Raw genomic sequence first — 13823 nt, forward strand, 5'->3', positions numbered from 1 at the left:
TTCCCCAGACTGTTATGTTCATTATATTCCACAAATAAGTAAGATCATGTGATATTTGTCTTTCTCTGCTTGGCTTGTATCGCTTAGGATAATACTCTGCAGGTCCCTCCATGTTGTCTCAAAAGACAAGAGATCTTTCTTTCTTACAGCAGTATAGTACTCCATTGTGTATATGTACCACAGCTTTTTTATCCATTCGTCTACTGATGGACACTTGGGCTGTTTCCAGATCTTAGCTATTGTAAATAGTGCTGCTATAAAAATGGGGGTATATATATTCTTTCTGATTGGTGTTTCAGGCTTCTTAGGATATATTCCTAGAAGTGGGATCACTGGATCAAATGGCAATTCAATTTTTAATTTTTTGAGGTAACAACATATTGTTTTCCATAGTGGCTGCACCAGTCTGCATTGCCCCCAGCAACACCAGTCTGCATTCCCACCAGCAGTGTACTAGAGTCCCCTTTTCTCCACACCCTCACCAACACTTGTTGTTTGATGATTCATTGATGGCGGCCATTCTGACAGGTGTGAGGTGATACCTCATTGTTGTTTTAATTTGCATCTCTCTGATAATTAGTGATGTTGAGCATTTCTTCATATGTCTCTTGGCCATTTGTATGTCCTGTTTGGAGAGGTGTCTATTTAGGTCCTCTGCCCATTTTTTAATTGGGTTCTTTGTCTTCCCTTTGTTGAGTTGTATGAGCACTCTATATATTTTGGAAATTAACCCCTTATCTGATGTATCATTGGCAATGATGCTCTCCCATACAGTGGGTTGTCTTTCCGTTGTGATGATTCTATCTTTTGCTGTGCAAAAGCATTTGAGTTTGATGTAATCCCGTGTGTTCATTTTTTTCTTTGTTTCTGTTGCCTTAGGTGAAAATTCTGCTGTGTATGATGTCCGAAATTTTGTTGCCTACATTTTCTTCTAGGATTTTTATGGATTCATGAGTCACATTTAAGCCTTTTATCCTTTTTGAGTTTATTCTTGTGTATAGTGTAAGTTGATGGTCTAGTTTCATTTTTTTTGCATGTAGCTGTCTAATTTTCCCAACACCCTTTATTAAAAAGGCTGTCTTTATTCCATTGTATGCTCTTGCCACCTTTGTCAAATATTAATTGAGCATAATGTCTTGGGTCCATTTCTGGGTTCTCTGTTCTATTCCACTGGTCTATATGCCTGTTCTTGTTCCTGTTTTGATTACTGTAGCTTTGTAGTATAACCTGATATCCAGTATTGTGATCCCACCTCTTTTGTTCTTCTTTTCCAAGATTGGTGTGGCTATTCGAGGTCTTTTTCGGTTCCATATCAACTTTTGAAGTATTTGTTCTAGTTCTGTGAAATATGTCGTTGGTATTTTGATGGGGATTGCATTGAATCTATAGATTGCTTTGGGTAATATGGACATTTTAATGATGTTAATTCTTCCAATCCATGAACAAGGTATGTGCTTCCACTCTTTTATATCTTCCTCTATTTCTTTTTTCAATGTTCTATAGTTTTCTGCAAATAGGTCCTTTACTTCTTTGGTTAAGTTTATTTCTAGGTATCTTAATTTTTTTGCCACGATGGTAAATGGGATTGTTTTTTAGTTTCTCTTTCTGTGACTTCATCACTGGTGTATAAGAATGTTGTCAATTTCTTGACGTTAATTTTGTATCCTGCTACTTTGCCAAATTCATTTATTAAGTCTAGTAGATTTTTGATGGAGTCTTTAGGGTTTTCTATGTATAATGTCATGTCATCTGCAAATAGTGACAGTTTCACTTCCTCCTTTCCAATTTGGATCCCTTTTATTTTTTCTTCCTGTCTGATTGCTGTGGCTAAGACTTCCAGTACTATGTTAAATAAGAGTGGCAAAAGTGAGCATCTCTGTCTTGTTCCTGTTCTTAAGGAAATGCTTTTAGTTTTTGCCCATTGAGTATGATGTTGGCTGTAGGTCTTTTATATATAGCCTTTATTATGTCGAAATATGATCCCTCTTTTCCCACATTGCTAAGCATTTTTATCAGAAATAGGTGCTGGATTTTGTCGAATGCTTTTTCAGCGTCTATTGATATGATCATGTGGTTTTTATTCTTCGTTTTGTTTATGTGGTGTATCACATTTATTGATTTGCAAATATTGTACCAGCCTTGCATCCCTGGGATGAGTCCCACTTGGTCATGGTGAATAGTTATTTTGATGTATTGCTGGATTTGATTTGCTAGTATTTTGTTCAGGATTTTGGCATCTATGTTCATCAGGGATATTGGTCTGTAGTTTTCTTTCTTTGTAGTGTCTTTTTCTGGTTTTGGAATTAGAATTATTCTGGCCTCATAAAATGAGTTCGGAAGTCTTCCTTCTTCTTGAATTTTTTGAAATAGTTTGAGGAGGATGGGTGTTAGTCCTTTTTTTTTTTTTAATCCTCACTCGAGGATATGTTTCGATATTTTGTTCAGATAGAGTGGGAGGGAGAGAGAGAGAGAGAAACATCGACGTGAAAGGGACACATTGAGTGGTTGCCACCCGCACAACCCAACCAGGGCCGGGGACAAACTGCAACCGAGGTACGTGCCCCCTGCAGAACCGAACCCGGGTCTCTCCAGACCGCAGGCCAACGCTCTCACTGCTGAGCCAAACCGGCCAGGGCTGTTCTTTTTTGAATGTTCGTTAAAACTCCCACATGAAGCCATCTGGGCCTGGGCTTTTGTTTGCTGGGAGAGTCTTCAATTTCCTTAGTTGTTATTTGTCTGTTCAAGTTTTCTATCTCTTCCCGGTCCAGTTTTGAGAGACTATGTGTCCATTTCGCTTAGATTGTTGAGTTTGTTGCCATATAATTATTCATAGTATTTGTTAATGATCCTTTGTATTTCTGTGGTGTCAGTTGTTACTTCTCCTCTTTCATTTCTGATTTTGTGTATTTGAGTTCTCTCTCTTTGTTTCTTGGTGAGTCTAGCTAAGCATCCATCAATCTTGTTTATCTTTTTGAAAAACCAGCTCTTAGTTTCATTAATCCTTTGAATTGTTTTTTTGGTCTCCATGTCATTTATTTCTGCTCTGATCTTTACTATTTTCTTCCTTCTACTTGCTCTGGGGTTTTCTTTTTTTTTCCTTTCTAGTTCTTTAAGTTGTGAGGTTAGTCTATTAGAAACTTTTTTTGTTTCTTGAGGTAGGCGTGTAGTGCTGTGAACTTCCCTCTCAGAACTGCTTTCGCTGCATCCCATAGATTTTGTGTTGTTGTGTGTTCATTTCCATTGGTTTCCAGGAAATTTTTAATTTCTTCCTTGATCTTCTCGGTAACCCATTCATTGTTTAATAACATGCTATCTAGGCTCCATGTGTTCCAATGTCTTTGCATATTCTTGTTGCAATTGATTTCTAGTTCATGCCATTGTGATCTGAGAAGATGCTTGATATGATTTCAGTCTTCTTGAACTTGTAGAGACTTAGTTTTTTTCCTAACATGTGGTCTATTTTTGAGAATGTCCCATGTACACTTGAGAAGAATGTGAATTCTGTAGTTTTGGGGTATAATTCTCTGTAGATATCTATTAAATCCATTTGGTCTAGTGCTTCATTTAGAGTCTCTGTTTTCTTGCTACTTTTTTGTCTAGAGGATCTATCCAGTGATATCAGCGGGGTGTTGAAGTCCCCTGCTATGATTGTATTGCTGTCGATTTCTCCTTTGAAGTCCTCCAGAAGATTTTTAATATATTTTGGTGCTTCTATATTGGGTACATATATATTTACCAAGGTTATATCTTCCTGTTGGATAGATCCTTTTAATATTATGTAGTACCTTCTCTGTCTCTAGTTATGGTCTTCATTTTGAAATCTATTTTTATCAGATATGAGTATTGCTACCCTAGCTTTTTTTTCCTTTCTGAATGCTTGGAAGATTTTTTTCCATCCCTTCAATTTCAACCTATATGAGTCTTTTGTTGTGAGGTGGGTCTCTTGTGAACAACTTATATATGAGTCATGCTTTCTTATCCAATCAGCAACTCTGTGTCTTTTTATTGGAGCATTCAATTCATTTACATTTAAGGTGATTATTGATATTTTTTGTTTAGTGCGGTTATATATTTCTTCCTATTTCTTCTACTAATTACAGCAGTCCTTTTTAACATTTCATGCAGTGCTGGTTTGGTGCTAATGTATTCCCTTAGCCTTTTTTTTTTTGGTCTGTGAAGCTCTTTATTTGACCTTCTATTTTTAATGACAGCCTTACTGGGTAGAGTAGTCTTGGATTCAGATCCTTGTTTTTTGTGACCTTGATTACTTCATGCCATTCCCTTCTGGCCTGTAGTGTTTCTGTTGAGAAATCAGATGATAGCCTTATGGAGGTTCTTTTGTAGGTAACCTGTTGCTTATCTCTTGCTGCTTTTAGGATTCTCTCTTTGTCTTTAATTTTTGGCATTGTAATTACTATGTGTCTTGGTGTGGGCCTGTTTGGGTTCTTCTTACTTGGGGCTCTCTGTGCTTCCTTCACCAGATTAGGAGAGTTTTCTGTCACTATTTCTTCAAATATATTCTCTAACACTTGCTCATTTTCTTCTTCTTCGGGGACTCTTATGATGCAAATATTATTATGTTTCCAGTTGTCCCACCGTTCTCTAAGCTGTCTTCCTGTTTTTTCATTGTTTTTTTCCTTTTGGTTGATTTTTTCTACCTTGTCTTCTAATTCACTGATCTGGTCCTCAGCTTCCTCTAGTCTGCTGTTTAGTCCTTCCAATGTGTTCTTTATTTCTGCTATGTCATTCTTCATTTCTTCTTGGTGGTTTTTAATTTCCAGTTGGTTGATTTTCAATGTTTCTATGTCTTTACTTATGGTGTTGACATCCTTACTCATGCTGTTGAGCTTCCTCCAGATCATGGCTTTGAATTCTAGCTCTGTTAACTTGCTTAACTGCATTTCATTTATCTCATCTTTGGTAGATGTCTCTTGTTCTTTCATTTGGTATTTGTTTCTTTGTTTCACCATTTTGGCTATCTCCGTGGGTTTTGGAGCCTGCCAAATTTCCCCTGTGGGTGTTGGTGTTCTGCTGTTTGTGGCTCCCTCTACTGGGATTGGATGAGCATGGGTCCACCAACACCCACAGGGGAAATAAACACCACTGTCAAGTCTTACTTTCCTGGGCATCAAGTCTTACTTTCCTGGGCAGAGTTGCAAGCCCAGAAATGGTTCAGTTATTCTCTGGCTTTTTTTTTTTTTTTTTTAATCCTCACCCGAGGACATTTTTCCATTTTTTGTACAGATAGAGTGGGAGGGAGAGAGAGGAAGAGAGAGAGAGAGAAACATCGATGTGAAAGGGACACATCGAGTGGCTGCCACCCACACGACCAACCAGGGCCCGGGGACAAACTGCAACTGAGGTACATGCCCTTAGCGGAACCGAACCCGGGTCTCTCCGGACCGCAGGCCAACGCTCTAACCGCTGAGCCAAACTGGCCAAGGCTATTCTCTAGCTTTTTGCCTGGAGGCTATTAGTCAAGGTTACTTGAAGAGCCTTGGTTTCTCAGTTGAATAAAAATCTCCCTCAGGTGTTCAGCATAAGGGGATTTCCCAAGGGTGAGGCAGATGCTGGTTGTTAATGAGCCTCAATTTGCATTTCAGTGGCCCACAGGGTGGGGTTGAATCTCCGAGGGAGGGGCCGCAACCTCTCCCTAGAGCCCTGGGAAGGAGTAAGATGACCACCATCCTGGGTGGTTGCAACTCAGCAAAAGCTCTGAGCGTCCTCCAAATCCCGAGTGTCCCCATACAGTTCCAGTCCAGTCCACCCTCTCTCTGCCGGAGCCCAAGGTGAGTGGCTGTGGCTATTTTAGCATCTGTCCCAGCTCTGTGCTGTGGAACCTCTTGGGAGTTTATCCCCGAGGGCACTGCTCACAGCTAAGGCTGCTGCTGACCGTGGGCTCCCAGCCCCCCTCTCACACCTCCACAATCCTACCAGGATCAGTTCAGTGTCCCTGGTTATATGGTCCTCGCAAGCTGCCTTTCTGTTGCTTTTTCCCGACGATTTGTCTTTATTTTAGTTGTAATTCCAGTTTGTTCCTGGGAGATGGTCTGTGTAGCTTCCATTCACTCCACCGCCATTTTAGAATCCTGTACCACAGCTTTTTATCCACTCATCTACTGATGGACACTTGGGCTGTTTCCAGATCTTAGCTATTGTAAATAGTGCTGCTATAAACATAGGGGTACATATTCTTTCTGATTGGAGTTTCAGGCTTCTTACGATAGAGTCCTAGAAGTGGGATCACTGGATCAAATGGCACTTCTGTTTTTAATTTTTTGAGGAAACATCATAGTGTTTTACATAGTGACTACACCAGTCTGCATTCCCACCAGCAGTGTACTAGAGTCCCCTTTTCTCCACACCCTCGCCAGCACTTGTTGTTTGATGATTTGTTGATGGCAGCCATTCTGACAGGTGTGAGTTGATACCTCATAGTCGTTTTAATTTGCATCTCTCAGATGATTAGTGACATTGAGCATTTTTTCATATGTCTTTTGGCCATTTGTATGTCTTGTTTGCAGAGGTGTCTATTAGATTCTCTGCACATTTTTCAGTTGGGTTCTTTGTTTTCCTTTTTTTAAGTTGTATGAGCACTCTATATATTTTGGAAATTAACCCCTTATCTGATGTATTGTTGACAATTATGCTCTCCCATATAGTGAGTTCCCTTTGCATTTTGATGGTTATTTATTTTTCTGTGCAGAAGCTTTTTAGTTTGATGAAGTCCAATATATTAATTTTTTTCTTTGTTTCTCTTGCCTTAGAAGCCTGTGACTATTTTACCTTATATGGCAAAGGAGACTTTGCAGGTGTGGTTAAATTAAAGATTTGAGATGAGGTGATTATCCTGGCCCAATGTAAACATGAGTCCTTATAAAAGAGGGACAGGAAGGTCAGAGTAGAAGATGCCAAGAAGGAAGCAGAGGTCAAATTGATGGAAGAAAGGAACTCTGCTCCGAGAAATGCAGGCACCTGTTGAAGCTGGAAGAGACAAGGGAGTGGATCCTCCTCTGAGCCTCCGAGGAATGCAGCCTTGTCTACACCTTGATTTTAGGAGTTAGGCCCTCTAAATTAGAACTATAAAGATGTTAAATTTGTCTTGTTTTAAGACACTGTTTGTGGAAATGTGTTACAATAGCAACCAGAAATTAATACATGTAGTTAACTAAATAACATAAAATTTAAGAAGAAACTTTAAGATATTACAATCCTTACTTTTACAAGTGAGTGATAGAGATGTAACTTGCTCGAGGTTATAAAACCTGAGCCAGGTTTTGAACAAAAATCTTTCTGTGATATTTCTATGATGTCGTGACAAAGGAGAATGAGCCTTAATTATTCAACCAACACATTTACCAACTTACCTACTTTTCTGTGTTAAATCTTTCTTCTGTGCAAGGCATTCTATAGTTTGTTGAGGGGAATAAATGAGGATTTTAAAACTCAGTCTCTGGCCTCAAGGAACAGTCTAATAAGAAATGTATGTAAAAAACTATAACGCAGGGTAAAATGTAACTTCCTTGTAACACAGAAATAAAGTGCTAGGGCCCTTCACAGATGGACATTTCATCTGACTGGAGCGGCAGCAAAGGCTTCTCACAGAGATGGGTCATTTTCAAAATGTGTTTTTATTAAATTTCATTTTTCAGTTACAGTTGACATTCACTAGGGTTGTAGAGGGTGGGTCTTGAACGATGCATTAAATTTGCACATGCAGAATATTATAGATAGAAGAAAGGGTTTGAGTAAAAGAGGGAAACTCATGGATGTGTCAGGGTTTCAGCCTTGGTTGGTGGAGTGTGAGTGAAGGAGACTGTGGGAGACATCAGGCTGGAAAGCGGGATGGGAGTAGATCATGAAACATCTAGGAGTGTTTGGTGGACAATAGGAAGCCACTGCAAGTTTTGAGCTATAAAATGATGTGATCAGAGAAACCAGGGAGAGAAAATAAGGTATTGTCATGAAGTGAATAAATAGGAATGTCTTTAAACTCCTAAGACAGTGGGCTCCTTTGCCCTCTGGCTTCTGCTTGGGTTTGGCAAACGGGGAGCACCAGTGGGCAATAAAGGGAGAAAAGAGAGATCAGGGTTTGCTACCTTCCTATACACTTATCTTTGGCTGGCTGGCTGTACAGGCCATAACTCCTATTATGACTTGATCAATAGTCCATCTGCCTTGCAATGGCGGTGGAAAAAGAGTTATTCCCTAAAGGAAAATAAAAATTCTGCACCCCAAAATGCCAGGCATAAATATTGACAAAGCAAAAAGAAAATTTATCTAGAATAAATGATTATCTTTTAAATTATGGGTGAATGAATTTTTTTTTTGTTTTCCAAATGTTCTACAATAAATATGTACAACTCTTCTAACAGCGAAAAGTTATTTTAATATTCTTGTGCTCAAAGTTAACAAAATCAGGTAGGTAGAGCCTCTCTTTCAGATTTTAGCTTCAGCAAGTTTACTTTTTGTCTGGATATATAAATTGTTATACCTAGACCAAGAGAGTGGCGTTGGGAATAGAGAGGAAGAGACATAGAGCAGAGATGCTTCAAAGGAAGAATTCAAGACAACTTGCCCCTCACTCGTCACAGGAGACAGAGGAAAAGAGAAAATTAGAGTGGATTCCAGATTTTGACACCAAAGTGATAGAATAGTGACCCATTGCCAAAGACATTAAAGTGATGGGCAAAGGGTGGTAAGCTGTCTGGAGCAGGAAGTTGGTGAGTTCTTCTAGCAAACTTTCATTTTTCTCCTCAAACCTCCAGGGCTGACGATGAATCTTCTGAGCCTGTGAACACCAATGTGGTCCTGCGATATGATGGGCTGATCACCTGGGATGCACCAGCCATCACCAAAAGCTCCTGTGTGGTGGATGTCACCTACTTCCCCTTTGATAGCCAGCAGTGCAACCTGACCTTTGGTTCCTGGACCTACAATGGCAATCAGGTGGACATATTCACTGCCCTGGACAGCGGAGACCTCTCCGACTTTATTGAAGATGTGGAGTGGGAGGTCCATGGCATGCCTGCCGTGAAGAACGTGGTCTCCTATGGCTGCTGCTCTGAGCCCTACCCCGATGTGACATTCACTCTCCTTCTGAAGAGGAGGTCCTCCTTCTATATCGTCAATCTCCTCATCCCCTGCGTCCTCATATCTTTTCTGGCTCCCTTGAGTTTTTATCTCCCCGCAGCCTCTGGGGAAAAGGTCTCCCTGGGAGTGACCATCCTGTTGGCCATGACTGTTTTTCAGCTCATGGTGGCAGAGATCATGCCGGCCTCAGAAAATGTCCCTTTGATAGGTGAGTTCAAGTGTCTTACGCCTTGAGCTTAACTTTGTAGTGACTGGGGTTATATCTGTACCTTTAAACTTTTTTTTTTTTTAATCCTCACCTGAGGATTTTTTTTCCCCATTTATTTTCAGATAGAGTAGGGGAGAGAGAGAGAAAATACATTGATGTGAGAAAGACACATTGACTGGCTGCCTCCCGCAAGACCCCGACCAGGGCCGGGACCGAACTGCAACCAAGGTACGTGTCTTTACCAGAACTGAACTCAAGACTCTTTGGTCTGTGGGCTGATGCTCTAACCGCTGAGCCAAACTGTCCAGGGCTGTGCCTTTTAACTTATAACGATTAGGCCAGCTTCACACTCAACACAGGTTGCAACCTTCTTCATTTAGTATCTTCAGTTGGCACCTTTGAATATGGAAGTGGCTGTTGGAAACAAAACCGGTCTTGTGGTCTCCAGGTTGACCCAAATGAAGAGTCAGGGGCAATCTAGTTTAGAGCAGTGGTCCTCAAAGGGTGGTTCCCAGGCCACAGCATCAGCATTGTCTTAGAAGTGCAAGTTCCCAGGGCCCACCCTGGACCTACTGAATTGGAAACTCTGGGGATGAGGGCTGGCATCTGTTTAAACAAGGCTCCTGGGTGATTTTGAACCCTTTCTGTTCAAATACAAAAACCACTGGCTTATAGTTTAAGGCCTTGATTTTGAAGTCAAAGAAACTTTGACCTCACCATTCATGCCTTGATCAACCTTGGACAAGTTACTTAATCTTTGAGTCTCTGCTCTTTCATCAGCAAAATTCATGCAGCTGCTACCTCCGTGCCATTGCTCCGCCCAGAACCTGGCCTGTGATGAATACCCAGTCAACAGGGACTATTTTTCATCTTTTCACATCCCAAGGGGTCTCTTCTTGGCGAGAGTGTCAAACGTGATAGAAATGATAAACTGGTTTTTTAAACCTCCCATCTACCCTTAATAGAATAATAGTCAACCTTTATTGGGTGTAATAGGAGGGCTTGTTAAAATGCACCTGTACCCAAAGAGTTTAATTTAGCAATCTTGTGCAAGAGTTGAGAATCTGAGGTGATTCTAAAGTAGATCACATTTTAAAACATCTGCAGTAATGGAAGTCCCCCTACGGGTAGAGTGTGGACTGAGACTTCCATTCTTGCCTCCTGTTTTTTTTACCTACCTCGTTCTGAGATCTCCCCCTAACACCTCAGTACCTGCCACCAAGGATACCACTGATTTCCAACATCTCTGTGTCAATGATGTGTTGTAAAAGATGCTTCCCCAAATCAAAAGCTAGATCTAACTTTTAGTTTCTTAACGTAGGCAATGAGGAGAAATTTCAGAACAAGAGACTTAGAGACCAATATGAAAGGGATATTGCATTGACTATTTACCCTCTACTGAATCCAATATAGTATTATCCAATATTCAGACATCACTACATTGGTTTCTCTGTTTGGAGGTTTGTTTCTTATATCTCTCCAAGCAAAACACAGACACATAGATATAGACACTCACACCTTTTTTTTTCTTTATTGATTTTAGAAAGAGAGGAAGGGAGAGGGAGAGAGAGAGAGAAACACTGATGAGAGACAACATCAATTGGCTGCCTCCTGCATGCCCCAATCTGGGTATGTGCCCTGACCGGGAATCAAACTGGTGACCTCTTGGTGCATGGGTTGACACGAGACCACTGAGCCCCACTGGTTGGGCGACACACATACCTTTTAAAGAAATAGACACAGAAGGTTCTGTAGCCCCCACTCCACCACTAATAAAGAGGAAGAGGTGTACTGACATTTTTCATTACCTCTTCTAACAGGCAGAATTGATGGACAGTGATGACATCCAATCATAACCCTGTTTGAGGCAGCATCAATGGGTAGATCCCTCTCTTCTTTAACAGTGACATTCAACAGTAAGCTGGTTCAGTTTCTAAAAAGCGATGTCTCAGGACCTGTCTTAGGAATTTTGCAAGCATTACTACTTCTGTTTCTGTGAAAATATAAAATGTATACTTTTTAGGACAAGTGCACATATATCTTGAGAATATTTATTAACAATCACAATTTATTTGTGGCACCTATGAAATGTTTTTCCAGTCTTATAGAAATGTGTTCAAATTTTCTTTATAAGTATAGCATTTAATCTAGGCATCTGGCCCCGGGCCCTTACCATATTAAGAAAAGTTCCATTTAGTTTTAGTTTACTCAGAGCTTTTAACAAATAATAAGTGAATGATGAATACTATAAAATCCACTCTTCATCTGTTAAGATAATCATGTGAGTTTTCTCTTTTATTCCATTAATATACTGAATTAGGTTTTCTGATGTTGAACTAAACCTCCCTTTATCATGTTGAATTATCATTTTAAGACACCAGTGGATTTAGTTAGCTAATAATTTTTATAGGACTTTCTCAAATATGTCTATAAGTGAAATGGCCTTATTAGTTTCTTTCTTATTACTTTTGGAATCGATGCTAAATTGACTTCATAAAATGCGCCTGACAGTTTTCTCTCTTTTTCTATTTCTGGAACAACTAAATAAAATAAATCCTTTGTTCCTTAAAAGTTTGGTAAAATTCATAAACCTTTTGGCCCTAGAGGATTTGGGGGGAGTGTGGTAGAGGTATTTGATTAATTACATTTCTATTCAAGCGTTCTTCCTTCTTATATTGCATTTGACATCTAATATATTTCTAGAAATTTCGTCTAGTTTTTCAAGTGTATGCTCATACAGGTATCTATATGATTATTATATTGTCTTCTAAACTTGGATTCTGTTATTTTCTCCTTTGCATCCTCCCTCCCCTCCCACTACCACCTGCCTCTACTTTGTGAGTGATCCTAGTCATCAAAAGTCGATCAATTTCATTACTTTTGCAAATAGCTTCCTTTTGATTTTGTTCATCTTCTTGGTCTTTTGTTCTATATTTTATAAATTTTACTCTTATTTTTATTGTTTCCTTAATTTTTTCCCAGGAATATTCACTTTATTATATAATCACATAGTGACGCAGAGTCTCTTCTTATCCAACAGTAACGAACTTTCACATTAAGGAGGTCTGAAGACAATTCTGAGAACTGGCTGAGATCTGAAAATACAAAATGTTTGTTTGTTGAGAGTGAAAGTTTTTCACATTATGATCTCAGTAAACATTTACAGACCTTTTAAGTTAGTGCAAAGGACAGTACTGAGGACTCGACATGTGTCACCCCGATGAAGCCTCACCATACTCCCGAGTTAGATGCCATTATTATGTTCATTTTGCCAAGAAAGGAGCTGAGGCCTAGAAGGATTATATAACTCGTTTCAGGCCACAAGTCTAATGAGCGACAGAGCTGGGATTTGAACCTAGGAAGTTTGATTCAGAAGTCTATACTAGTACCATTAGTGAATATAGCTTCCTTAGAAAAAGCGTTTGTTTTTTGAGCCAAACATGAGGACAGTCTTAAGCTGACTTGGTTGTTGATGTTTTTCAGGCAAATACTACATAGCCACGATGGCCTTGATCACAGCCTCTACTGCCTTGACCATCATGGTGATGAATATCCACTTCTGCGGGGCCGAGGCCCGGCCCGTGCCACACTGGGCCAGGGTGGTTATACTGAAATACATGTCCAGGATCTTGTTCGTCTACGACGTGGGTGAGAGCTGCCTCAGCCCCCGCCACGACCAGGAGCGGGACCACCTCCGGAAGGTCTATGGCAAACTTCCAGAGCCTAATCGGAAAACAGCCAGCAACAAAGACCTGCCCAGAAAGAAGGGCATGAACAAACTCTTAAAGAATGACTTGGGGTACCAGGGTGAGAACCCGCAGGATGCTGACAGTTACTGTGCACGCTACAAGGTGCTGACGAGGAACATCGAATACATTGCCAAGTGCCTCAGAGACCACAAAGCCACCAATTCCAAGGGCAGTGAATGGAAGAAGGTCGCGAAAGTCATAGACCGATTCTTCATGTGGATATTTTTCATCATGGTGTTTGTGATGACGATTTTGATCATAGCAAGAGCAGATTAGTGGGAACGTGGTATGTGGGGAGAAATTAATAGAATTGTCTGTGCTCTATGCTAATAATTCTTCCAAGTCACATATAATATATATACACAAATATACATATATATATATAATTTACAATGTAAGTGTTATGTTGTCTTTACTTTTTATTTTTAACTTGAGATCAATATTATGGGTACCTGTCAGGTTAAATTAGGCGGGTCCACAATTTCAAGGGCAAGAATATGGAGGAGATAGAGGACTCAGGGCCGACCACAGTGGTGAATGGCTGGCTTCTAGGCCACACAATGATTCCCCCCTTCAGCAATGCAAATAACAAAGTAAACTACATTACTGCCTAAAAGTTAAACACACACACACAAAACAAACTTTCTCTTTAGTCCCTATTAAAACATGCTTTTAAAAAAGGAAAATAGTCACCTTGGCCAGTGTGGCTCAGTTGTTGGAGCATCACCCCGCGTACTGAAAGGTTGCCGGTTCAGGGTTCCATCCCTGCATTA

At 40.1% G+C, this 13823-nt stretch overlaps 1 protein-coding gene across 1 annotated transcript in view; it reads left to right on the forward strand.

Moving 5' to 3' along the window:
* Positions 1 to 13379, forward strand: part of CHRNA9 (cholinergic receptor nicotinic alpha 9 subunit) — a 31583-nt gene extending 18204 nt beyond the window's left edge. The window contains exons 5-6 of the mRNA XM_036279674.1: positions 8769 to 9301; positions 12785 to 13379. Of these exons, the coding sequence (XP_036135567.1) occupies positions 8769 to 9301; positions 12785 to 13326 (1075 nt within the window). The 3' untranslated portion in view covers positions 13327 to 13379. The remainder of the gene's footprint in view (positions 1 to 8768; positions 9302 to 12784) is intronic.
* The last annotated feature ends 444 nt before the right edge of the window (positions 13380 to 13823 follow it).

The sequence above is a fragment of the Molossus molossus genome, unplaced genomic scaffold (assembly GCF_014108415.1).
Source record: "Molossus molossus isolate mMolMol1 unplaced genomic scaffold, mMolMol1.p scaffold_m16_p_1, whole genome shotgun sequence".
Lineage (NCBI taxonomy): Eukaryota > Metazoa > Chordata > Mammalia > Chiroptera > Molossidae > Molossus > Molossus molossus.